The sequence below is a fragment of the Colossoma macropomum genome, unplaced genomic scaffold, assembly GCF_904425465.1.
Source record: "Colossoma macropomum unplaced genomic scaffold, Colossoma_macropomum, whole genome shotgun sequence".
Classification (NCBI taxonomy): Eukaryota; Metazoa; Chordata; class Actinopteri; order Characiformes; family Serrasalmidae; genus Colossoma; species Colossoma macropomum.
The window spans coordinates 22,436,005-22,459,858 of record NW_023494790.1 but is presented as its reverse complement, the minus strand read 5'-3'; the positions used below and the strand labels follow the sequence as shown (position 1 = coordinate 22,459,858).

Sequence of the window (23,854 nt, the reverse complement as noted above, 5' to 3'; positions counted from 1 at the left end):
GATCTAGATTTTCCAGGGTGTTTATAGTTTTACAGTAAATAATATTAGATCTGTGCACAGCCTCTGTCCTCCACTGTATCAGTACTGATGCTCTGACCCAGAGGATTATGGGAAATGTAGGCAGCGAAGGTTACATCTACTGTCTTCAAAACACGGCCGAACGGAGGACCCTCAACAGACCGCGTTTTGAACACATGTAAGACTGGGTGCCTTCCTGCCTCAGAACACTGTCTGAGTAGGCAGCGTTTAACACGGTTCGGACAGATGTGCTATTCATGATGCATTTTATTGTGTGTGATTGTTGAAACTTCAATAAAATTCTTTCAAAACTCGAAGTTGATGCTGAAACGAACTGGCGCGAACACGCGCACGCGCCCGTCACTAGGAGACACAGATGAACAAACGTGAAGCAGCAGCTGCTGCTGTTGTTTTCGCCGCCGTTTGCGCTGACACTGTAAAGAAGAAGCAGGTAAAAGACAGAAAGGTGAGGTCGTGGACGTAAATATGGGATCATTGTTTTAGAGTTTTTGATGTACATGCACTCCACTGTGCTCGCGCCTTAAAATCAGTTCATTAAAAAGCTTCGCGAAGAATTTCTGTTCTGCATTTTTCTTTATTTATTTGCTGCGCTCTCAGTTTTCATTGGCTGTTAGGGTGATCCATTCAGACCGAGTCGCTGAGTGACCTTACACTACTAACTTTGATCACGCCCGAAGCCAAAAACAAACATGATATTCACTGACTGGTCTGAAACGCAATCGGGAGGCACACTATTCAATTTTCTCTGCGTCAGCTCCGACTACCTTGGCATCTGCAGACCTGAGCCATCCAGCACAGACCCGGGCCGGACAGTAACTGACTGACAATAGATGCCTTCTGCACATTCCCACCTCTCAGTCTGTGCTCTACTCAATCTACGCACATTCGTGGGCTTTCCTTCATCTGGCACACATGATTCAACTCATTAACTAGCTCTTTGTGTGCTGGGTCAGGTGAGTTATAGTGGAGAAAACACAAAACATAGGGTCAGGACTGACCTTGGGAACCACGCATTTCCTATCTATTAGACGATTTCCCATTGTTTTGTAGGTTTTCACCCCATTGCGAAAAAAAAACAACCCCCCCCCCACCCCCGCAAAAAAAAACAAAAAAAAACCAAAACCAAACAACAAAGGAAATTGCGCCTCGCGCGCCATCTACCGTTCAGATACCGCTACAGCTTCAGGACTTTTGACTCTAACCTTAGTTCAAAGTTTAACTGCACACATCAGGACAGATGAATAAGAGTCACTCTTAACAGAGGATCTTGCTTTTTTCAGATCAGGGCATTTTGTCGGCCGTCACTTTATTTTCCTTAGGATAAATTCAGCGCTGGAGCGAGTCACGCCTTCGACTTCTAACGAATTTGTTGCAACCCGCGACAGCTTCACAGCTCGGATTCTTCTTCCACTCTCAGGGATCAGCTTTATCAGCTTTGCCTGCAGTTACAGGCTTTGCAGCTTCACAAACAGAAGATGTCCCCGAAGATTTTGGCAGCTCTCCGCGCCGCTGCTCTGCTGTCCAAGACTGGGAGACTGGGGGTGCAGAGAGCATGGACACCGTTTTTAGCAGTTCAGCCCAACTGGTAAGTGCTGAAACAGCTGAAACAGCTGGCTGTAGTTGTGCACAAGTAAGACAAAATAATGACCCCTAGTACTGCACTGACAGAAAGCACTGTAGTGGTGACAACGCTTGTGAAAAAGACGTCCGACTTCTCAAAACGGAAATGAGGTTTCATGGTATTATATATAAACATTGCCTTATTTGACTGACAACTGAGGGATTTTTGGCGAACTTTCAACCCACGGACCCCAACCACCAGCCTCGGTAGCACTTCCTGTTTATTGCAAGTTTTTGGATAGATGTTTCTGCATGACTAAAAGGGAGTTTTAGGATCTGCTCGTTTACGCTGAGACAGTTTAGTTCATGAGTTCCTCTCTGCTGGTGGGAAACCGAGAGTGTACATTTCATTCAGGAGCTTTAGTGGGTGGACCAGGACATTCTGGAGAAGCTATGTAATGTAATGGAAGAAGGCAGTAGTTCAGGGAACTAGTACATACAACGAAGATCAGATTTCATGACTGAATTCAGTGCCGTTAAACAACCCTTTATTGGCATTAGATAGGAGGAAAAAGTGGGATTAAAATGGCTCAAAGCCTGTCAATGCTGTTTTTATGTGTTATTTAGGCTTTATGTTCTCACGCATTTTAGCGTTTATAGTCATGTAAAAAACAGAAACGCTTAAAGGGGTATTCCACCGGTTTTTCAACATGTCTGCATGGCTAAACTGGTTAGATATAAACAGTCATTCAGTGTGGTTTCATGTGAAATTCTCCGTTCTAGGGAAACTAAGTGAAGGGAATAAGGCGCCCGGAGCGTTTCATGCCACTGAAAGCGACCTCACAGAAAGTATTAGCCCTGCAAGAAATAGTTAGAAATGTGCTGCTTGATGCTTGAGACATTGTTTTACGATAGCTGTGCGATGAGGCTCTGGAATAAAATGTACTTATCAACATCTGGCCATGGCAGATGGTAGTTCCTGTCACCACCATTATAAAGAAATCTAAGTTGGCAAGTTTCTATTTATGTTTCAACCACTGAATTACACAGGAGTTTAGGAAAACTGATGGATTAAAAAAAGATAAAAAACCTTTAAGATAAAAATGATTTCAAACAAATATTTTATCAGGAACTTTGATAAAATATTACATCATATAATGTATTTTCCAGTATCAATTATATCAAGTTGAATAGCTTTAACACTTCATACGTTTAGTCCTGTGAATTTCTTTACATTTCTGTCAAATTCATTTCCAATCTACAGTATTTAGTTTTAGGCACCTTAGAAAATTAGATTTAAAAAGCTGTTTATCTGGCCAGAAAGCGTGTGCTTGCTCAAAACTCTTTGATAAATGCAAATGATGTTAACACTAATAAGTAGTGATTTTTCATATGTCAAAGTTTATGTTTAACCATTTCCAAATCTCTCCTCATGGCAGCCCAGCATTACTTGTAGTCATCATCCCACACCTGGTCAGACTAATTAATGCTTAATCAAATAAAATCAGAAATGCTGTCAATGAAATTTAACAAATCCAGATGATGGCTGGAGGCATCGAGGAGACATCTGGAACCAAACCTGTGTTCTTAAAACCAGACCATGAGATAGCAGTGACTTTTTTAAAAAAAAGAAAATTGTGTTTGTTTATTTGCATTTATTCTAATGATATATGCTGTTTTTGCAAGCACAATCACAAAAAAGTGTTTAAATAATCTGATTAGGTGCCCAAAGGTGCTCAAAGGTACTGTACATCACCATAAATGGGTTTAAATTGATCATAAGTTAGGATTTGAATCTCTAGATTTAATGTTTTCTGTAGATCCTGTTTTCCTGAAGATGCTATTTGCAGATAAGGTTTTTAGAGACTCGTAAACTGAGACTTAAACCCATCATTAACATGGCTGCTCTCACCAGAAACTCCTTTTATCCCATTTCTGTAAAGTTGGCTATGTTGAGTTCTTGTCATTTAACCAGTTCATGTTACACATTTTAACAATGTCAAGTCGTGATCTATGAGTTAAAATTCATCTTACTTATTTTCTTCTTCATCTAGTGCCATCCATGTAGACAGTCCACCCAATGTACCAACCCTAACCACCAGCTATGCCCACGGTGTCTCTTCCTTCTCCTTGCAGTCTTTAACTATGGGTAAGGCCCTGCAGGTCACAGTGGAGCGGTGGCCTGACCGTGAGGCTGTGGTGTTCCTGCAGAGTGGCATTAGGAAGACCTTTGCTCAGTTCCAACATGACGTGAGTGTCTTGCTTCTGTTTGAGTTCATCAGAACTACTTACTCTTTACAGTTTTCTGAATACAGTCAAATTAGTTATATGCAAAATTGTCCACTCTGCAGCCATTGTGGCAGCCCCTCTGCCTGGCCAGGTGTTTCCAGTCAAACAAGACCAGGCCCGTGTGCTTAAATTCAAAAGTAAACCTACAATAGTGAGCATAAAAAATAGGGCCAATTGAGTCCTGGTACGTATAATTGTGAGCATGTGAAATAGGAACGATTTCATTTTATTCTTTAAAGCTATACAGTAGTAAAACAAAGTAATACCAATAAATACTGTCTGGAAAAAAAAAAAACAAAAAACAAAACATAACACTGCTGACCTCCTACATTCCCCTGCCCCCCACCCCTGGGCCAAAGTGAGTGGAACTTCACTGCAACAAAAATGTTAAAAATGCAGCCCTGTAACCTGAGGATCATTCAGCATGTACTGTTATCTTCCTGCTGGATCATGACCTGTGGATGATTTTTTCATGCCACCTGTGATGTCACAGCTCCTAATAAGATTCTCTTGTGATTTCTGTGTTGAGACACATTGTTTTACAGTGTGACCTTTGCTTAGTTTTGTGTTTTATCATTGGTACTACAGTAATATGGCTATTCTTTCAATTTAACTCATAGTTCAAAGGTCATGTGTGACATGTGAACAGATTGTACCTTGTTAAACGGTAAGTGCACTGGACATCAAGGCAATTTGGCACAGACTGATATTTCACATTTGACTGCTTTCACTCTTCTGGTTCAGCTTTCATTCATTCAGCAATCTTGTCCAGTACAGTTGTGCTCACCATGCTCCTGCTTATTATTCACTCATTAATAGATGTTGGAAAAGACGCAGATTGTCTTTTAACTAGAAGCGGTTTTAAACTATTACTGTAAAAATGCAATGTTCTGAAATGCAACCAGCCCTACACACATTTCTAAATTATGTCTGGTTCATACAATTACTCAATAAACCCAGTTTATTCTGCTATCCAGAATGCCAGCTGATTCTTGGCGCCACATAATGGTGCTTTGTTTGAACGTTTGGTCCCGGTTACGCAAGGACTTGAAAGACAAAGATTTGTATTCAATTTGGAGTGATTGCCCTTTTTTAAAGGCTTCTCTGTTATGCATTGATTGTGTCTTGTTTCTTTGATGTGTCCTGTACATTCAAGCACATTTTTAATTAATTCAGTTATTAATCTTCCCTTCTCTTTTAAATTTTTTCCACACAAATCTTTTAACATTGCACTATTTGGCGATTAAGTTTTAAGTACTGTGCGAATGTTTGATGGACTGATGCTTTTGCTTTTCATTTCCTAAAGGCACACTGTGTGATAAAAATTGATTTTACATTCTCTGACTGATCCAACCAAACACAACCAGAAACAAAGACTTATGGACACTCATTTATATACATTTATATGTATAAATGATTTGCTTTTACAAACTTTCTTTTTTTCTAGTAAGATATTTTGGATTCTTTGAAAGGCTGTGTACAAGTTTTTATTGTTTTGCCCTTTTAAGACATCTTGACCGGCTGTCAGAATAAAAGGCAATTTACACAATGACTAATGTAATACTAACTAGTGCTAAAATTCACTGGGATATTAACATATGACAGCTCTTCTAAGATCCTCATAATCTTTTTTTTTTCTCGATCCTTGAAAGTAAAAGTTTTAATCCTTAGTCCTGTTAATGCAGGTGGATCAGGCAGCAGCAGGTCTTTTGGCTCTGGGCCTGAAGAAAGGAGATCGTTTAGGGATGTGGGGACCCAACACCTATGAATGGCTTCTGATTCAGTTTGCCACAGCCAAGGCTGGCATCATTATGGTAGGGCATGTTCACTGTGTTCCCCTGTAAAAGCTTTGTTCACTGTTTGTGCGCAGCAAAGTATCTCTATTGCTTTTTTTGTTCTCTAATAGGTGTCAGTGAATCCAGCCTATCAACTGCAAGAGCTGGAAGTGGCATTGAAAAAGGTACCACTTTTGATCATTTGGCCCTGTTAACAGTATTGAAACTCTTCGTTAAACCTCTACTCTTTAGCATTTGAATGTGTTTTTGTGGATGTGGCCAGTTTCTGTTGATGTTTTGTTTCAGTAAAGTGTTGTCCTTTCGATGTTGATTTCTTTCTCATACTGTTTCACATGTCCTAGTGTCTTTTTGTTTTCTGTTTTTCGTTGTTTTTTATGTTTTTAGTTTATCTGCTCTTTTAGTACAACACTTTGGCCAGTGTCACTGGACATGGAAATGGAAATGGAAACTATAAATAAAACGTACTTATTAATCCGTTTAGTTTGTTTTTGTGATCAGCCTACTCTAAGACACATATCTTCTCCCTTTGGTTAGGTCCAGTGCAAAGCAATTGTATGTCCCACACAGTTTAAGACACAGAGATACTGTGACATGTTGAGGCAGCTCTGCCCTGAGATGGATACTTCCCCTCCCGGAGGGATAAAGAGTTCCAGGTGCAAAAACCACCAACATAACAGTAGACTGTTCACTCATGACGCATTCACAGTACACAACATATTTGGGCCTCAGTGCAAGATAAACATGTAGACAATAACTGTATAGTTTACTTTTAGTTTCATTAGTTTTTAGTTTAGTTTAGTTTTAAAGCCCAGCAAGATTGCATTGTTGCATCAAGATGGAGACAAAAACAGCTTTGAACTGAGACATATTAAAGTTCACTGGGCCATTAACATATTGTTATTGTCATAAAAACCCCAACTTTTTTTCTCTGTCCTTTACATTTCATGAGGAATGGACCAATAAAAATGTTACATTAGTACATTAACATTGATATTTGCAATGTTACATTTACTTTATTTTCTGTCAGTGTTCTCTGAGCTTACCTGAGCACAAATCTGAAAAGTCCTGTTTTGATTATCTACAGATGCTTAAATTGTTAACAGACTATCTGTTGAAACTCTTTTCTATAACCTCAGGGTTAGAGTTAAGTTCAGGGTTAGATATATATGTAATTTTAGGATTAGATTTAGGGTTTCAGAAACATTAAACTTTCTTTTGACCAAGAAGATACGTCAAACTCTCTTTTTGCTGTGTATTTGTGGTGCATGTTTGAGGCACATAAGTGTGATTTATGGGTCATACTTTTCTATCACCTTTGATGTGTTTAGATTGTCAGACCTGAGTACGGTTATTGTGCTGGACAGTCAGCAGCCTGGGACATTTCACTGGAATGATCTAATGCAGGCTGGGAATAGCGAACACTACCAGCAGCTGCAGGACATCCAGAAGAAGCTGTCCTTTGACGATCCTATTAACATCCAGTTCACATTGGTACTGAGAAGTACAGGCTAACCATTATATATAACTTGAAAGTAAAATGCAATATCAAAAGTGTTGACCTTGTCTGATTCCAGGGAACTACTGGAAGTCCAAAAGGAGCTGCCCTGTCTCATCACAATATCGTCAACAATGCCTACTTCATTGGCCTGCGTGTGGGATATGAGTGGAGGGTGAGTAGGTGCTTTTGGCCTGTGTTGGACTCTAGATAAGTAAACTGTAGATACGTTATAGTTTAACAAATTACCATCATCATCACTTTATCTATATAGCTCCTTTCCCATGCTCAAGTATGCTTTACAATCATAGAACATGAATGCATTAAACAGGAGGTACACAATTAATTGGTATGTACATTGTATCGTATGTAGAATGATCTCTTATTTATACCTTAAAAACCATTGAAACTACATTTTAAGTCCTCAAGTTCTCTTATTAGGTCTGTAAAAGTGCAACCATTACTGTTTTTTAACACAGAAGGCAGTTCTACTGTATTTGCATAATTTATTTAGCTTTATTATTTGACCCTGTTCCCCTCAGAAAAATGTTCGGGTGTGTTTGCCAGTGCCACTGTATCACTGTTTTGGCTCAGTGGGTGGGGGGATGGTGATGGCAGTGCATGGAATCACGCTGGTCTTTCCCTCCACTGGATATGATGGACGTGCTAACCTGGCAGCCATAGAGAAAGAGAAGTATGAATACATGCTTGTCTTTCTTAGTGTTTTTATTTACAGCATGTGAACTACTTGTATGTATGCCAGCCAGTTTTCTTAGAACTAATCCTTTCAGATATGAGCATGACTAGTATTGTATAGTGTTGTATTTGCATTTAAACTTTTATTACATTTTGAGAATGTAATATCTAGTTCTAATGTTCTTCAAAAAGAGGCATTAAAATGATTTGGCAGGGAAAAATTCTCTTGCTCTGTAAATGATGAAATGTTTCCCATGACAATTGCGGCTATTTTGTGTACTTGCTTAAACTGTAATGCCTTCCGTTATTGTACTGATAGTTGTTATTGTTTTGCTTATCATATTGCTTCTACCTGTGCAGGTGCACATTTATCTATGGTACTCCTACTATGTACATAGATATGCTAGGTCAGCCTGACTTGCCCAAGTTTGACCTGTCATCTGTTCAAACTGGTGAGTTAAATGCCAAGGATCGGGCATTGACCAGTTGATCAGTTTTCATGCAGTAAGGCTTAGTTGCTATATCTGTATCATTGTAGTTTTTTGACTGACCGTTATATTTACAGCAAGTGTGCATGCATGTCTGTAGTATAATGGGACATAGGATATCGTGCTGCGTGTTGCAGCAGGCTCCATATCAGTTCTTAACTGTACTTTTTGTATGACAGGAATTGTGGCTGGCTCCCCCTGCCCTCCTGAAGTAGTAAAAAAAGCTGTCAAAGTCATGGGCATAAAGGAAATGACGGTGAGTACAGATTCCAGCTCTAGAAATAGATGAATATCATCTGTATATTTGCTATGTATCGAAAGTGTTCTAAATAACTTGTTATTGTACTGCATTTCTTTATTGATTTTTACCATTTGAATTTGAGAATTTTTGCATAGGCTAATCTAAGTTAAAATTTTATGAGAGAGAAGTTGCACTCTACAGCAGATCACTAGAGGGAGACAAATAGGTGTGTATAGATGGTAAAAAAAGGGAATAAAAGTGACCTTTGATTATTTCATTAGAGAACTATTTTTTTGCTGTAAGTGCATTTTAAGCTGAGATTCAGCAACTGAATGTGAAAACAGGGCATTTTTTACTTTTTAACTTTTTACTGGTTACCAGCCAATACACATTTCTATTTTTTTTGATTTTTGGAAAAGTGATGGTGTTCCATTTTGGTTTGGAGCTGCTCTGATGGTCCTATTTTACAATGTAAAAATGTGAAATAGGAATTTACTCTTGTTTACTTTAGCACACTAGTTTTGAGATGATATATAATCATAGCATGATAGTGCCCTATATAACAAAGCACTCAATAACAAGAAAATAATCACCTAGTTATTAGATCGAAATGAGTTGATAATTAAATAAAAATCAGAGCTATTTTTCCCCTTATTTTTGCGATGACAGAACACACTGTTTGACCGTACCCTTTGCTCCAAATTAATAAATTGTCTAATACTGATTTATTGTTTAATACTTGTATACTGGACATACCCTGTTATTCTTTCTCAAACTGTTACTGTTCCTCTTCACCCAGAACCTTCACTAAGAACTTGTATTATGTAAAAGCATTTCTGCAAAAACAGGATCAAATGTAAATAAACACAGTGGCATGCAGGTCAGGTATGATGCACATCACATCATTCACGCATGTATAGAACTGTATATTGTTGCTGTTGGGACTAAACCTTGTATCCAAGATTACTTACTAGGGTAAAAAGGAAAAAAATCATTCCTAACTGAAATGGAAGTTAACAAACTTTTTTCCACCAAATAATTTTAGACCGTTTCTATTCATCATGACATTTTAACACAATGTAAACAGCAGCTAGCACATTCAAATTCTCTAAAAAAAATTATAAAAATGGAGATTCAAGGTTTTGTCTGGTGCAGTGATGATCTAAATACATAATGGCTATTTCTACAAAAAAAAAAAAAAATTGAACACAGACAAGAATACGTTTTCTTTAGGTACTGGATGTTTATTGGAAAGGTGATACAGACCACCTATTACACAAAGTTTAAAAGTATTACAAAAACAGTGTGCCATGCAGTTGTTTGGCAAAACCCATATCAAAAATCTCCCTGATATTCATTCTACAGAAACTATTTCAACTGCTTATTGATAGATTAAGATATTGTCTTTGTTTACTTGATTTGAAAAGCGCTGCGAAGCAAGACAATGTGGAAAAGTTAATGTTAAAGCATGTCTTTTTTTGAGTGAAAATGATGATTCCAGTTTTATTTACACTCTTACCCATACAGCATGCTCAGTGTACATGTTCCTTTCCCTTTTCTTGTCGAGAATGCTTTAATTTTGTGCATGCACCATAATAAAGCATATTGTTAGTTTGCTTTAATGGATATTTTATTTAACATGTATACATCATGAGACTGCATTATTGATAGCCTCATTTGTCTGTGCTTTAACTGTCATTTAGGTATGCTTCTTCACCGTTTTTACTGATTACAAACCAATACCCATTTCTGTTTTTTCCATTTTTTGGAAAAGTGTTGGTGTTCCATTTTGATTTGCAGCTGCTTCGATGGTCCTGGTCCTTGGTTCTTGTGTCCAAGATGGAAAGACGTGTGTCATTCATATCTTTGTTTCATAAGTTGTTGGGCAGCTAAAAGCAAAAAAAAAACTGAAGAAACAGTAGGCAAATAACCTGCTTTGAAACTACTGGAGCTGCATATTTCTTTGCTTGTGATTTCTTTTTGTACTGCACAGCTTGCCACAGTGTTTAAAGGCGTTCACACAGTCCTGCTCTTTTATGTTTCTCCAATATTTCAGACTTCCAAACTACATTTAAACTTGAAGTTGAAAGTTTCTGTGAGAATTGCATATTGAGAAAGGGCCTGAAATGCCTCATGCAGTATTCTATTGACACGGTAGTTAGATGTTGATGGTAACCAAAGCAGAAGGCCCTGATGTTTTTGTTACCATGGTTAAGGTGTGTTGGTATCTGTTTCACATGACATGGAGGAGAACTTTGTGTTACTATACATTTTACCACCTTGGATAAAGTCTCTTACCTTGAACTGTAGTCAAAGTTAGGAATGATTATGTTTGTTAATATGACAAGAGATTCTAGACCTGGAATGGTAATGCTGACTTTGAACTGAGCAGGAGAGGGAATATAGCAGGCTATCTGCTTATCTGGAAGCTACAGGAAGCTTAACAAAATCCACAAGATGTGGCACAGAGAGAGCATCAGGCTCTTTGTGAGTGATCTTTATATTGTAAGCTTTAAATTTGTGAATTACATAGATGTTTGCTGGTGGTGGTGTCTACAAATGCATCTCTTTGCTTTTTATTTTATTGAGCATACATTTAATGTGTGACACTTCAAAGAATTTAGAAGAAATAAAAAATATGGACATTCCTGAAGTAGCGTTGCTTCCCATTGCTTCTCTGCACACGTAGCCGTCACCTGGACAAGCGTCTGTGTGAGTCTCCTGTGGAAAAACACAAAGGACAGAGCCAAGTCAAACCGCTAGGCCCTGTACTGGACATCCGTAACTGTGCTACACTGTGCTGGCCAAAGTGGGAAAGCACAGACAGGCCCAGAACACAAAGTGTAATGCAGAGATAAGTAAGAAGACAGAGGTCAGACAAGGAGTAGAGGACAATAGTTTACTGCAAAACAAGACAGTAGCCCAAAACCATATCCTGACCACAATTATAGCAGCAGTATTCATCTTTTCAGAATGATTGGAGAAGACATGTGGCAGGCATACAAATATTCTGACCTTTGTTTCCTTGACTATTTATGAGATCTCATGCTGAAAGCTTATAATTCTGCAGATTCCTTCAGCACAGAACGGTGATGTGAAACTAACGCTGTAGTAGGTCAGCTGAAGTTTTAATGCAGCTGAACGCTATAATAGGTCAGCTAAAAACAATCTTTCATTCACAAATAATGGGGATTACAACACTTGTTGGCCGCAACCTGTTGGCAGCTATAGTCTACTGATAGTGGTGATGGCACATTGCTGTTGTTTAGTTCTCGGAAAAGACTGCTTCTTCACACGATTAAATATTGTATACATTCCTAATGCTTCACTGCACTGTGATTAAACATTATTAAAATAAAAGCCCAAGACTTTGACTGAACTAATACTGAACATAGTCCAAAACTTTGACTGAATGTATCTTTATCTCTGAAACTTAAACTTTAAAACTTAATTTTTACAGTTATGGATTTTTTCATATGTAACTTGAATGATTGCAATGAAATGTGGAAACCGATATATAATGTGATTTCATTTTTAAGTATTTACAAAGTGTCTTCAAAATATTGTTGTGGAACAGCAAGTAGCACTTTAGAATGTATTTATGAGTATGTCCCTCATAAATGCATCCTATGAAAGAGTCTCTTGTGTAGCCTTTGGGAGAGCAGTGGTCTTTTGCTAGAAACCACAACTGCCCTCCTGACAGGGAACCCCTGAGACTGGACATTATGAATCACCACTTCATTTTTTATCATGATTTGTTTACATTCAGAATGCACGTGGAGAGAGGCACGCCCTCATAACTGACTTTTTGAAGCCCCAGATTCAGATGTTTGTTTTGAATAATATCATCTATTTAAGATGTAACCAATCATGTCTAACTCCAGATGGTTTTAAGGTACTTGGTTACCTTTTCAAAGGCGTGCTCCCTTCTTGGCTCTCTTTTGCTTCACTTTGCATCGACTAAAAGCAGTACTGTCTCTTATCTGTTTGCCCTTCTGATTTGGAGGAGATGCACAAACTGCATCAGGTTGATGACGACTGGAGTCCATCCACCTAGAGATGCAAAAATATGGAATTTTTAGTTTAAATATGAGATTTGAGTTGTATTTATGGCATTTGGCAGACACTCTTATCCAGAGCGACTTACAATTTGATCTTTTTTTGTTTTTTTTTTTAACAGAGGTAGGTGAAAGTAGTGTTACGAGTTATTGGTGTAGTGTAGGGTGCTTGCCCAGGTGGGGGATTGAACAACAGTCTCCAGCACAGAAGGCAGAGGTGTTATCCACTACATTATACCAACCACGGTGTGCGTTATGCACAGCTAGCACCCTGTTACATTTAAACTTGATCATCAGCTGATCACACGAACATCAAACAAGGTTAAATCAGAAACAAGGGAATAGGTGTAGTGTGACAAACAGCCATTCCCTGGTAGAATAGCTGCAGGTGGTATTGTTGCTATTGTGTTTTTGTTGTTGGACCTTACTTTCTAAGGTTTGCTAACTGGCAGGTGCAGCTCCATGGGTTGTTGAACAGAGTGACATTCTGGATGGTGGTGAAAACCAAACTACTTGGTAGGGTCTTCAGCTTGTTGTTCTCAAGATGCAGAGATTTCAGAGCAGTCACCCCTTCAAAAGCAGCAGTGGAGAACTAGATGGATAAAAACAATGGAACATACTTTATTTCTCTTGAATGAAACATGTTAGTCTGATGACACTAAAAACATAATGTGGCTTTGGCAGTGTTCATTGCTGTAAATAGTGTTGAACTCTGGTTTCAATCTCTAGTGCCTTTTTTATTGAAATGTCTCTACTACTTGCAGTAAGCCTTCACTTTGTTTTTCGGATGGAAAGGTTCTTTCACATGAAAGAGCCCTCACATGCCTTCACCTGTGCCAGGGCTTATGTAAACCTTTCTGCAACCTTTACTTCATAAGCAACTGCTAGCCTGTTAAAAACTTCACTGAGGTGCTAGGTGAACCGTTCTGCCTGCATGGTGTGAAGGTGGTTCTCCTTAAAGGAAGAGGGTGGTTCTTGGCCTGAGACATTGCAGACAGGGCGTGTGAGTGGGAGTGTGTTTGGGTGTGTTATATAAGTCCAAAAGAGATGCGCTTATTGAGGGTACGCTTTGGAAATTTCCACTCAGGATGGAAGAGAGTGGACAGTGAGAGGTTGGTAAGTTGAGGCTATGGAAGATGGATGACTTCCAGCATAGACGGGCTGTTTTTGCATCCTCTTTCTCTCCTGCATCAGCCGACTCTTTTGCCAAAAATGCCTGCAAAGAGGCCAATTGTGCATTCAGTTAGGGCAACTACAGCCTAAAAATACCTCTCTTCATGGGCTTTGGAACACCCTGTCACTATTTACCTGTCTCCTAACCCTTACTGACCTGTTTACAGGGTGCCTCGTGTGAGGGGGAAAAAAACACAGCTCTCAAAATAACACTTCTGTAATTATTAGACTGAGACAGATTTGGATGGGGGCCAGCAAACAAACATGCTAAAAATACCCTTGTGAGCCCTGTTACTTTCTTTCATTAACTCCTCATGCCATGACACTGATGCACGTATGGAACTTAAATAAAGAACACCTCTGAGAAGAAGACCTCTATTGCAGCTTCATGCACTTTGTCCCAGAGTATGGTAGATCCCAGGCCTAGTGGAATGCCACACGTCAGAGTTTGAATAATTTAAGTATTTTTGCCTTTCTGACGACCACATTTTCATCATAACTTCACTGGCACTAGTTAGAGTCTGGTAATTAAGTTTTGGCTACCAGATATGTAATTCTGATGACAACCATTTAATGACCATATAATGGTTCATTGGTAGTGCCACCAGAGTATTGTCTGAGGTTTAATTCAGAGCTAAAATAAGGTCTCTGCCTGGTACTTTTGCAGAGGCAAAGTCTGGTGCAAGCATGGAGGTCAGGATCAAAGAGTTCATGTTCCATGTACTTCCAAAGGTCCTTTACTGAGGCAGGAATAGAGAATCCTGCTGGTGTCAGCACATGTGCATCTTCACACAAAGCACATGTGACCTCTTTAAAGTCCTCTGGGCAAGACCAGGAGGATTTTATTATGTGAGGAAGATAGGAGGAGAACAAATTGTACTACCTCCCAGAAACAGGTCTATCTGTTTCAACTATGCAGTTACTGGACATGTGCTTCAGAATCTAAAATACTAAATTAAAATTAAAAATTAAAATCCAGATTTAATGTAAACAAACTGTCCAATGATGTCTAGAATGCACAGCAGTGAACCTAGCAGACCTGCCACCTTGTGCGCAAGAATATTTGGTCAGTAATATTATTATTAATTACTATTACTATTAATATTATTATTATGTTTTAAATATGTTTTTCTCTTGTTTTGAGAAGGATTTTAGCAGTTTACATATTGATTCAGCTTCATACTAATAACCTTATTAACTGAGAAATATGGTATGTACACTTTGTGTTTCCAAATGCCAGACCACAAGGAAACCAAACATAAACAAACCATCATACAGCCAGAATTTTATAGAGGCTCCTCAGTGATGGAATGAAAAACCCTACATAATTTATTTCTCCGCAAATGTTCCAGCGCACAAAATTCATGTGATTTTTGGATGCCATGCATAGCCAATGGTTTTGTGCTCCCATTACTGTCATTACTTCCAGTACAGCTAGCCTGTGATGATGCTAGAGAAACTCACCTTCTCCAGGCCCATGTCATTGAGATGCAGTTTCTCCATATAGCGACCAAAGCTCCGGAACGCATGATCAGGGATGAAGCTGAGTGAGTTCTTTGATAAATTAAGTTCCTCAACAACACGTAGCTTGCTCATGGCCAGGATGGGATAGGTAGAGAGCTTGTTTTGGTCCAAGGTAAGAATGGCCAGGTTCTCCACTTCATCAAGAGAGCCAGGCTGCATGCTGCTTAGCTCATTTCGGCTCATGTGCAGCCAGCGGAGGTCCTTTGCACCTGTGAAAGTGCCCGGTTGCAGGTCACGGATTTTGTTGTTATCGAGCTGCAGAATAAATAGGTTGATCATGGGGGAAAAGATGCCCTTGGAAAGACCTGAGATGCGATTACCATCCAGGTAAAGATAGGTGAGCTCGGATAAGTCCTCAAAAGCTCCAGATTTGATGGTGCTGATCTCATTGTCAGACAGGTACAGATAAATGAGCTTCTTGAGGCCTTTGAAGGCCTGACTGGCGACCTCCCGGATTTGGCAGTGTTGCAGATGCAGGGAGATGAGCTCCTTCATGTCACTGAAGCCCCCGGTGGGTAGCATGCCCAGGTTGTTGCGCTGAAGGTTGAGGAGACGAGTTGCCTCAGAGGTGCGAGGAATCTTCTTTAAGCCAACATTGTCACAAATAACATGCTGAAGGTCACCGTGACAGTGACACAGGCTGGGGCACTGGCTTTGTATACCTACTACAAATGAGGCAAAAACCTGTATACAGAACACTAGCTGGAACCTTACAGTCTTCATGATGGCTCTGTCTCTGACAGTCTGGTACTTTTCTGTGTCTTCTTCTCTTGTCTTCTTGGAGCGTCTTGCAGCAGAAACTTTCAGTCAGACAGCAGCAGGGATCCACTCAAAGCTCAAAGAGTAGACAGAGAGAGAGAGAGAGAGAGAGAATGTCAGAGTGCTGAAAGAGAGAGCAAGAGGTGTACTGACGAAAAAGAGAGGGTGTGTGACTGAGAAAAGGAGGGCAGTGCAAAAAGATTCACTTTAGACCTGTAGAGAGAAATGGCAGTCATCTGAGTGGAGCAGTATTTATAATATTTACTCATGCTAGGAAAAAAAGTGTTTTTCCCTGGGCTCAGGTCTGACCAGAGATTTTTTTATGCGCTGTAGCCTGCTGGAGGAAGTGAGGTATCATTGAAAATTTAACTCTCTACAGGTATGAGAGTTTTACTGAAGTCTTCCAACCTCATCATTAAGATTTATCACTATTATATCACTATTAGTACTGTTAGTTCCTATAATTAATTTTTGTCTTGTGTTTTATTTTTTTCCTGAGATTCACATATGATATTTGCATGGATTTATGTTTTTCCATAACCTTTTGCCAACCTCTATTTATCCATTACAAATAGAAAGAGTGTTTTTGTAGCGGTGCCTTTAAGAATTATATATGTAAATAACCTCTGTGACTTGGTTGGCCTGTGTTGTGCCTCATTCAAAAAGCAGTTCGGGCTGAAATGCCCCTTATAACTTCAGTGTGAATGACGGGCCTAAACTGCTATAGGCTGAACAGGAGAATATGTAAATTACTTGGTTTTCATGACATCACAAAAACAGTGAATTCATGGTGGGCTCTTACGTCAAAAAAAAAAGAGGAAAATTTTGATTTCCATGAAATGAACCCTTTAAAACAAAATAATTTCCTTTTGGTTCTGGTGTTATCTGTTTGATCTGAGAGCATTTGGCTTGTGGAATATATATAAAAGCTGCTTTCTGTTTCAAAAATTAGCGTTTCAAAACTACTTTGAGGGCTCTTCAAATGTGGACTCATATATATGCTTTGCCAGCTTCTAAGAGGTTAAAATAGGACTACAGTGGTTGTCGTGCCAGACCTTCCATTGTTTTTCAGTTAGTGGTAAGAGAAAAGGGAGCCCATACTATGTGGCTGGCTGTTTTATAACACGTAATCATTGCCAGATGTTTGGCTTGAATCAAGTCACAACAATGGAAATGAGAAAAAAAAAAGAGAAAAATCAGCAGTGCATTCCTCTGCACAAAAGTCTCCTATTTCAAATATGTACAGTATTTCATAGACTTAAGAAGAAATGCACAGGACTGGGCGTTATCCCATTTTTTAAAGTTGTTCTTTACTTGATTAGAGATTATTGGCTGCTCACTAATAAGTATGGTGTTGATAGCTTAAATCTCTGTCAAGGCACTGATAGATTTAAACAAGATACTGGCAATCTTGCCCTTCCATTTAACACTACTTTTGTGCCTGTGAACAATACATCAATGCTGTATCTGCTCAGGTGAATAATTAAAAAAAAATCTTATGGCTGTTGTTTGGTCTCAGATCAGTGTGAAGTTAAACCACTTGGGTCACACAAGAAAAACAGAACTATGGGAAACGTTGACCATGAGTTCAAGTGCACACATCTTTAGGGCTTGGCCTCAGTGTGTCTGTTTTTGAATACTGTAGCTCTCAGGATAGGTGGAATCTAGTGTTTGCTCAACAAATGTAACGTTTTATTGGGAAAGTGTATCTCCTGGCATTTCAGGTACGCATTCACACCAGGCCCAATCTCGACCCGCCCCTGCAGTGGCCAGCCTGCACAGCTGACTTTGCTTTAGGAAGGACAAGTGTGCTCAATCAACGTGTAGTTAATGCCAATGATAAATGTCCTTGGCCATTATGAGGCCACTGCTTTTAATTAGGGCTGTGTCGATTACTCAATTCTAAAAGAACTCAATTACTCAATTCTGCAGAGGTAAGTTTTGTATAAGGGATGTGTTTTTTTCCCTCTTAGAAAATCAACTAAACATAATTTGATCGCAGGCGGTCAACAACTGTATGCAAATGACCTGTATTCTGATTAGCTGCCCTGTATTGCACTTTCTTCAAGAAGCCATGTGTGCTGAAACACTCCTTATAACTTCAACAATGGATGGGTGGAGCTAAAATGTTCTTGGCTAAATTGACATATATGTAAATCAGTTAGTGGTCATGACATTACTAAAACAGTGAATTTTTTACAAAGTGAAGTCTTTTAAATACTTTCTTTTTAATGTTTTCTAATAAATAATTGCGGAATCTTAGAAAGGCTATGCTGGCTAAGAAAGGCTAGGTTTCTTATTGTTCATTTTACTCATTTACTAATATAAGTAGTAGTGACATCCCTCCTTTAATGGGTCTCAGATGCATTACTTTTTAATGACCAGCTAAGCTAACACCATGTTTCTCTAATGGAGAGGCCAGGGTGGGATGGAGGTGGGGTACAGTGCAGCAGGTGAGCCAGTTCTCAGATGTGCACCACATACCTCACTTGCCTTCCAGCCTTGAGTCCTTTCCATGCTGAGACTGCAGGTTTCCTGCCTTTCAGCCAGTTTCAGAAAGATAGCAGACTGTGGGTGGACATAGCACCTTTACCATGCCCTATGGTATGAAAAGGTGTAAACATTCAGATCCAGGCATAGATTTGTCTGAATTTTCAGCAACACAGTTCAATGGCTTGAAAGCAACTTTTCTCTGATCTCACCCACACAATGAAAAAGGCAGCTGCAATCTTAAAAAAAAAAATGTTTTTCTTATTAGGACAGTGTCAAACAGAAAAAAGTCATGCTCTGATTTTCTCTTTTCAATTGGCGCAGATTGCATATGGCACCACTGAGAACAGCCCTGTGACTTTCAGCGGCTTCCCTGTTGACAACATGGAGAGAAAGGCAGAAACTGTGGGATGTATCTTCCCTCACACTGAGGTAGACACATCTCTAATGTATTCTTGCTTTACATCCTCTAGATCTGCTTACGAGTGGAACAGTTCAATGTAATGACTGGTAATTTGTTCGTTAGGCGAAGGTTGTCGACCCTACAACAGGAATCATTGTTCCTCTTGGAGCTCAAGGAGAGCTAATGATCAGAGGATACTGTGTCATGCTAGAATACTGGCAAGAGGAGGCCAAAACCCAAGAATGCATCACTAAAGAGCGCTGGTACAAGACTGGGTATGTGTGCTTGACATATTTACTGTTAATTATCAGCATGAGTGTTATTTAGGATAAACTATCAGGACTTCCTACATGGACTCCTGGACTTTTTAACTGTGATCTGTCCATGTGGGACTACTTTTATTGTCTTATTTTCTTACTGGTTTAAAGAGTAAAAGCTGTCTTAAGCATTTTTTATGTCTTTTATATCAGGCATGTCAAACTGGGGACCTTAGATTAGCATTTACCCTCATTTAACACTCTGAATTCAGTTCATGAAGGCCTTGCTAATTACCCGATGTGCTGAATCAAGTGTGTTTAAAGAGGCAGTGTGCTGAAGTCTGCATGTTTTGGCCTTGAACTGGATCCTGACACGTGTCTTTATATATTTATGTTTATTTATTTTATGTCTGACCAGCATCTTGTGTCCATTTTTTATGATTGTTGCAGACTAAAATGCTTTATTTTGCAGTGGCTCTATTCAGTATTGGGGGCAATATTTGCCCTTTTCTTAAGGGGATGAGAAGTTGCAGTAGAACTGTAGAAATGTGTGATTGTCAGTGTAATATCTTTCTTTGACTTGTAATGAATGTAGTCTTGTTAGTTCCCAATTAAAAACAAAAAGGAAACAAACTGAAAAACGAGAACATAGAAAAACGAGAACATACACAACTCAAGACTAAAGATTAAATAATGTTAAGAAAAGGGTTTTTATTACATTTTATATTGAAATAATGTTCTTAAAAATGTATACAAAAGAAGCACCATATTTTTACAATCAAATGTTTAGGAAAGATGAGGGAAAAGTAATAAAATGAAGTGCTGTTATTTTTGGTAGAGCATCCAGCCCAGCAGACTGAACTCAGCAGCTAATGTTCTGTGCAAGATGCAGTAAAAATAACTCTATAAAAGTATCTAAAAAAAAAAAGAAAATTTTATGGTGGAAACGTAGGAGCCAGTTGTCCACTTTTGTTTGTGGTCCACAACAATGTTGCACGGCATACAAAAATGTTCTGAACATTCAACCATTCTGAAACGTTCTGAACGTTCAAACATTCAACCATTTATTTGTTTTGCAGTGATATTGCCAGTTTGGACAAGTTTGGCTACTGCAAAATAGAGGGACGAATCAAAGACATGATTATCCGTGGAGGAGAAAATATCTACCCTGCTGAAATTGAACAGTTCCTGCACAAACATCCTAAAGTCTTGGAAGCACAGGTGACAAACCAACATAGAGGAGGCTGCAGTTTTCATCTGTTGACAGTTCCATGCCTCCTTCAGCACTAAACAAGATTTCATACAGAAAGTAGCAGAAACGATGAGCCTGAAGCTGAATCTTTGCTGTTTTATTTTGTTCAGCAGTAAGGGAATAAAGGAATGTTCTGGTAGACATAGAGTCCACTTGTTTGCAGGTGATTGGGGTGAAAGATGAGAGAATGGGCGAAGACGTTTGTGCCTGTATCAAATTGAAGGCTGGGCAAGAATGCACTGCGGAGGAGATTCGGGCCTACTGCAAAGGCCAGGTTAGATCCATTTGAAAGACTCTAGCACATTAATGAAACATTTCACCTCAGAGAAGAAATGACACATGAAGCTAATTTCATGCTAATCTGTCAGTATATGTGTCTGTTTATTTATAGATTGCCCATTTCAAGATCCCACGCTATGTGACTTTTGTTCAGAGCTATCCTCTTACTGTCTCAGGCAAGGTAAGTGTGAAATTTTGGCATTCAGTTTCACATATGCACGAAGACAAATGGCTTATGCTGCCATTTACAGTGTAACTAAGGTTTATTTAAAATTCTACAGCTAGTTCAGAAGGTCCAGAAAGACTCATGTTGGTTCATACGTATCATTTGCTTAGACCTGCAGTCTGTTTAACGACCATCAGAAATTCCTTGTGGTCACCACCTTTTTTATTTGTTTCTGTGGACACACTTTGGAAAAAATGTTAAAAATGTAAGAGTGGCGTTTATTTGAACCTAATCACATCGATCTCTAGACAGGAGAAATTTAAACAATTTCCCTGTCTGCACAAAATCCGCTGAAGTGGTTTCAGTAGTCAAGGGGCACCAGTCTCTACAGCACTTCAGCTTTGTGGTTTACTGTTGAAGGATTGAATCCTCAAATAGCACTAAGGCTGTTTCTTTTCTTCACCTTCCTCAGATCCAGAAGAATAAACTGCGGGAGCAGATTGAGAAACAGCTGGGACTGTGAATGGAAGGAAAGGCGTGCCGTGTTTTTAAACAGATGAAATGCCAGAAAGTGAGCCTGAGCTATTGATGTGCCACTTCATAACCTTCACTTCTCTCTTAATTTCCCTATATGTTACAGTTGTTATATCTTTATTCACATTCAAAGCATGTTCAGTGATTAAGACACCAAAGTGGTAACGCTGATTTGATTTTAGACAGATGAACTAGGAGAAATACTGTTCTAGATACAAGAGGTAACAATCAGTAGAAGAATTATGTTCAAAGGACTGTAGTAGGCAATGAAATCCCCTCATATGTCCTGATTAGGTGATCTCTTGGACCTTCTAAAATGCAATGTTTAAGAAACTAAATGTGAATGCTGTATACCATGTTGATGTAAAACACATCTAAAATCACTTTGTGGCTTTACTACTTAGAATTTTGCACATAATCAATATAGCCTTTATCAGTGGCAAGGAGTGTACTTTTATAGATTGCCTTGTTCCCCATAATTGTTTTGTATTCCTTTTACTTTGTTATGTGCAAGCCATGCTTTTTTTACAGTGACATTTGGTGTGTTTTAGCTATTTGATCAAATATATTTTCTTTTAATGGGAAGATCAAGACTGGATTTTTTCCCCTATTATGTATGACACAAAAATGTCAAACTGCTATCTATCACTCATTCACACATATGGATCACATCAGAGTCATTCTCCATCTGAGGTACTTGAGCTCGAATCCTGAGACAAAGTATAAGGAATTTCAAGTGCAAGGCAGTTGTTCTAACACCAGGTATACTATTTCTATGTCTGTGAGGTTGCTAAATAGCATTTTTCTGTTTGGTCTGTGATAAAAGGGAATATGGGATTTCTTGATTTGTTGGTATTATGCTGAACTTGAAACCATATGATAAGAAGTTCCCTTTCAGCATTCGAACATGCCTGCTGGAAGGAGAGGACAATTCTAGTTTACACTAAATTCAGGTTTACACTAGTTTTGTCAGAATCTTTAAGACAGAGTATTAGGAATCCCAGAGATTCAGATGTTTTCTTTTTCGTTTTGATCTGGTTTCTAAGCATTGAAGATACCCATGATCACTTGCCTGTCCCCCAGATCTAAAATGAAAACACCATGATTTAATTTCAGGTGATTTTTAAAGGTTTAGAACAGTGTGCCCTTTTTGTCTTGGTGGGCCAAAGTGTGTGGGGGGCAAAGGGCCAAAAATACAAAAGATACACATAAAGAAGACAGGTACGCTTTAAATTCAGTTTTTAAAAATGCATTTAACATTAACAATATTTAATAACAATAATTACACTATATTTTATTAATCAAATACTTTGCAAATACAATTTTAAAAGAAAAAAATGTAATAAATGACTTCTATCATAAAAATATATTTGCTCTGGGGTTAGGCTAACTTTCTGGCAGGCCAAATTTGGTTACATTTTGGGCAGCATTGGTTTAGAACATATGCAAATTCAGTTATCTAGATTCAGTCTTCACTAACACATACGGTTTAATAAGATGGTAACAATAGCCCTTGAAGTCTAAATAGATGTTCCACTCTCCCTTTTATCTAGGCATCAAATGTCATGACTGTGGCCAACCAGTTATGTTATAAATCAGCTTCCTGGACACAGATTAAGCCTAATCTGGATGTATGTTTTACATCAATGTTGATTTACCATTGAAAAGGCTTTCTGTATAAGATTAAGCTCAATAGGGACTGGGAAACCAGCCCTTAATGTTCAGTAAATTACCATTTATTATAAAATCCAAGACCTAGTTTGGATTTGAGGTCCACATTTAAATGCCTTTGATTTATTAATATAATCTTATAATTTTAGTATACTATTGGCTCTCTTTATGTGGAAATCTTGCCGCTAATGCAACATCATTGAACTGCTGAACGCACCTGGAGGAGAATGCTAACTCCCAATTCTGTTACATCAGCTAAGTGATGGGAGCAGTGGGCCATCCTACACACTCAAAGAGAATGAGGCCAACTGTGCTCTCTTGGACTCCCAGCTATGGATGGCCATCACCAGGGACTGAACTTGCGATTTCCTGATGATAGGGCCTACGCTTAGATGACTGCATATGCTACTCCATATGTAATGTATGTTTCAAAGCACACAACTTGCTTGATCGTTCCCTTTTAACACTATAAGGGAAGTCGCTGTTACTTTGGTCAATAACATGACTTTTCACAATTTTCCCATCCAAAGGCCTGTGTACAGATTAAAGGTTGAAGATATAAATAAACACCCTGCTCTTATAATACCGGTCATACTGGATAAGGTGTCCATGTGTCCATGCAGTGATAAAGAGCAATGTTTTCAAACTCCAGTCCAGCAGAGCAGGTTTCTTCAGTAGTTCTTC

At 38.8% G+C, this 23,854-nt stretch overlaps 2 protein-coding genes across 3 annotated transcripts; one reads left to right on the top strand and one right to left on the bottom strand.

Moving 5' to 3' along the window:
• Nucleotides 1-1,176: 1,176 nt before the first annotated feature.
• acsf2 (acyl-CoA synthetase family member 2) lies at nucleotides 1,177-22,084 on the top strand. Of its 2 annotated transcripts, none has more exons than XM_036572538.1 (16): nucleotides 1,177-1,624; nucleotides 3,736-3,849; nucleotides 5,574-5,702; nucleotides 5,795-5,848; nucleotides 6,219-6,337; nucleotides 7,013-7,175; nucleotides 7,259-7,354; nucleotides 7,722-7,873; nucleotides 8,236-8,327; nucleotides 8,543-8,619; nucleotides 18,933-19,040; nucleotides 19,135-19,286; nucleotides 20,348-20,489; nucleotides 20,684-20,794; nucleotides 20,912-20,980; nucleotides 21,438-22,084. In XM_036572538.1, exons 1-16 carry the CDS (start codon nucleotides 1,592-1,594, stop codon nucleotides 21,486-21,488), a joined length of 1,662 nt encoding a protein of 553 aa, XP_036428431.1. In that variant the 5' UTR covers nucleotides 1,177-1,591; the 3' UTR covers nucleotides 21,489-22,084. The 2 variants fall into 2 exon arrangements, with proteins under 2 accessions (XP_036428431.1, XP_036428430.1); XM_036572537.1 differs by having other exon boundaries at nucleotides 3,654-3,849.
• chad (chondroadherin) lies at nucleotides 11,169-16,097 on the bottom strand. The gene is made up of 4 exons (XM_036572540.1): nucleotides 15,300-16,097; nucleotides 13,091-13,254; nucleotides 12,512-12,657; nucleotides 11,169-11,325 (listed from the first exon to the last, which is right to left on the bottom strand). Exons 1-3 carry the CDS (start codon nucleotides 16,080-16,082, stop codon nucleotides 12,516-12,518), a joined length of 1,089 nt encoding a protein of 362 aa, XP_036428433.1. The 5' UTR covers nucleotides 16,083-16,097; the 3' UTR covers nucleotides 11,169-11,325; nucleotides 12,512-12,515.
• Nucleotides 22,085-23,854: the final 1,770 nt, after the last annotated feature.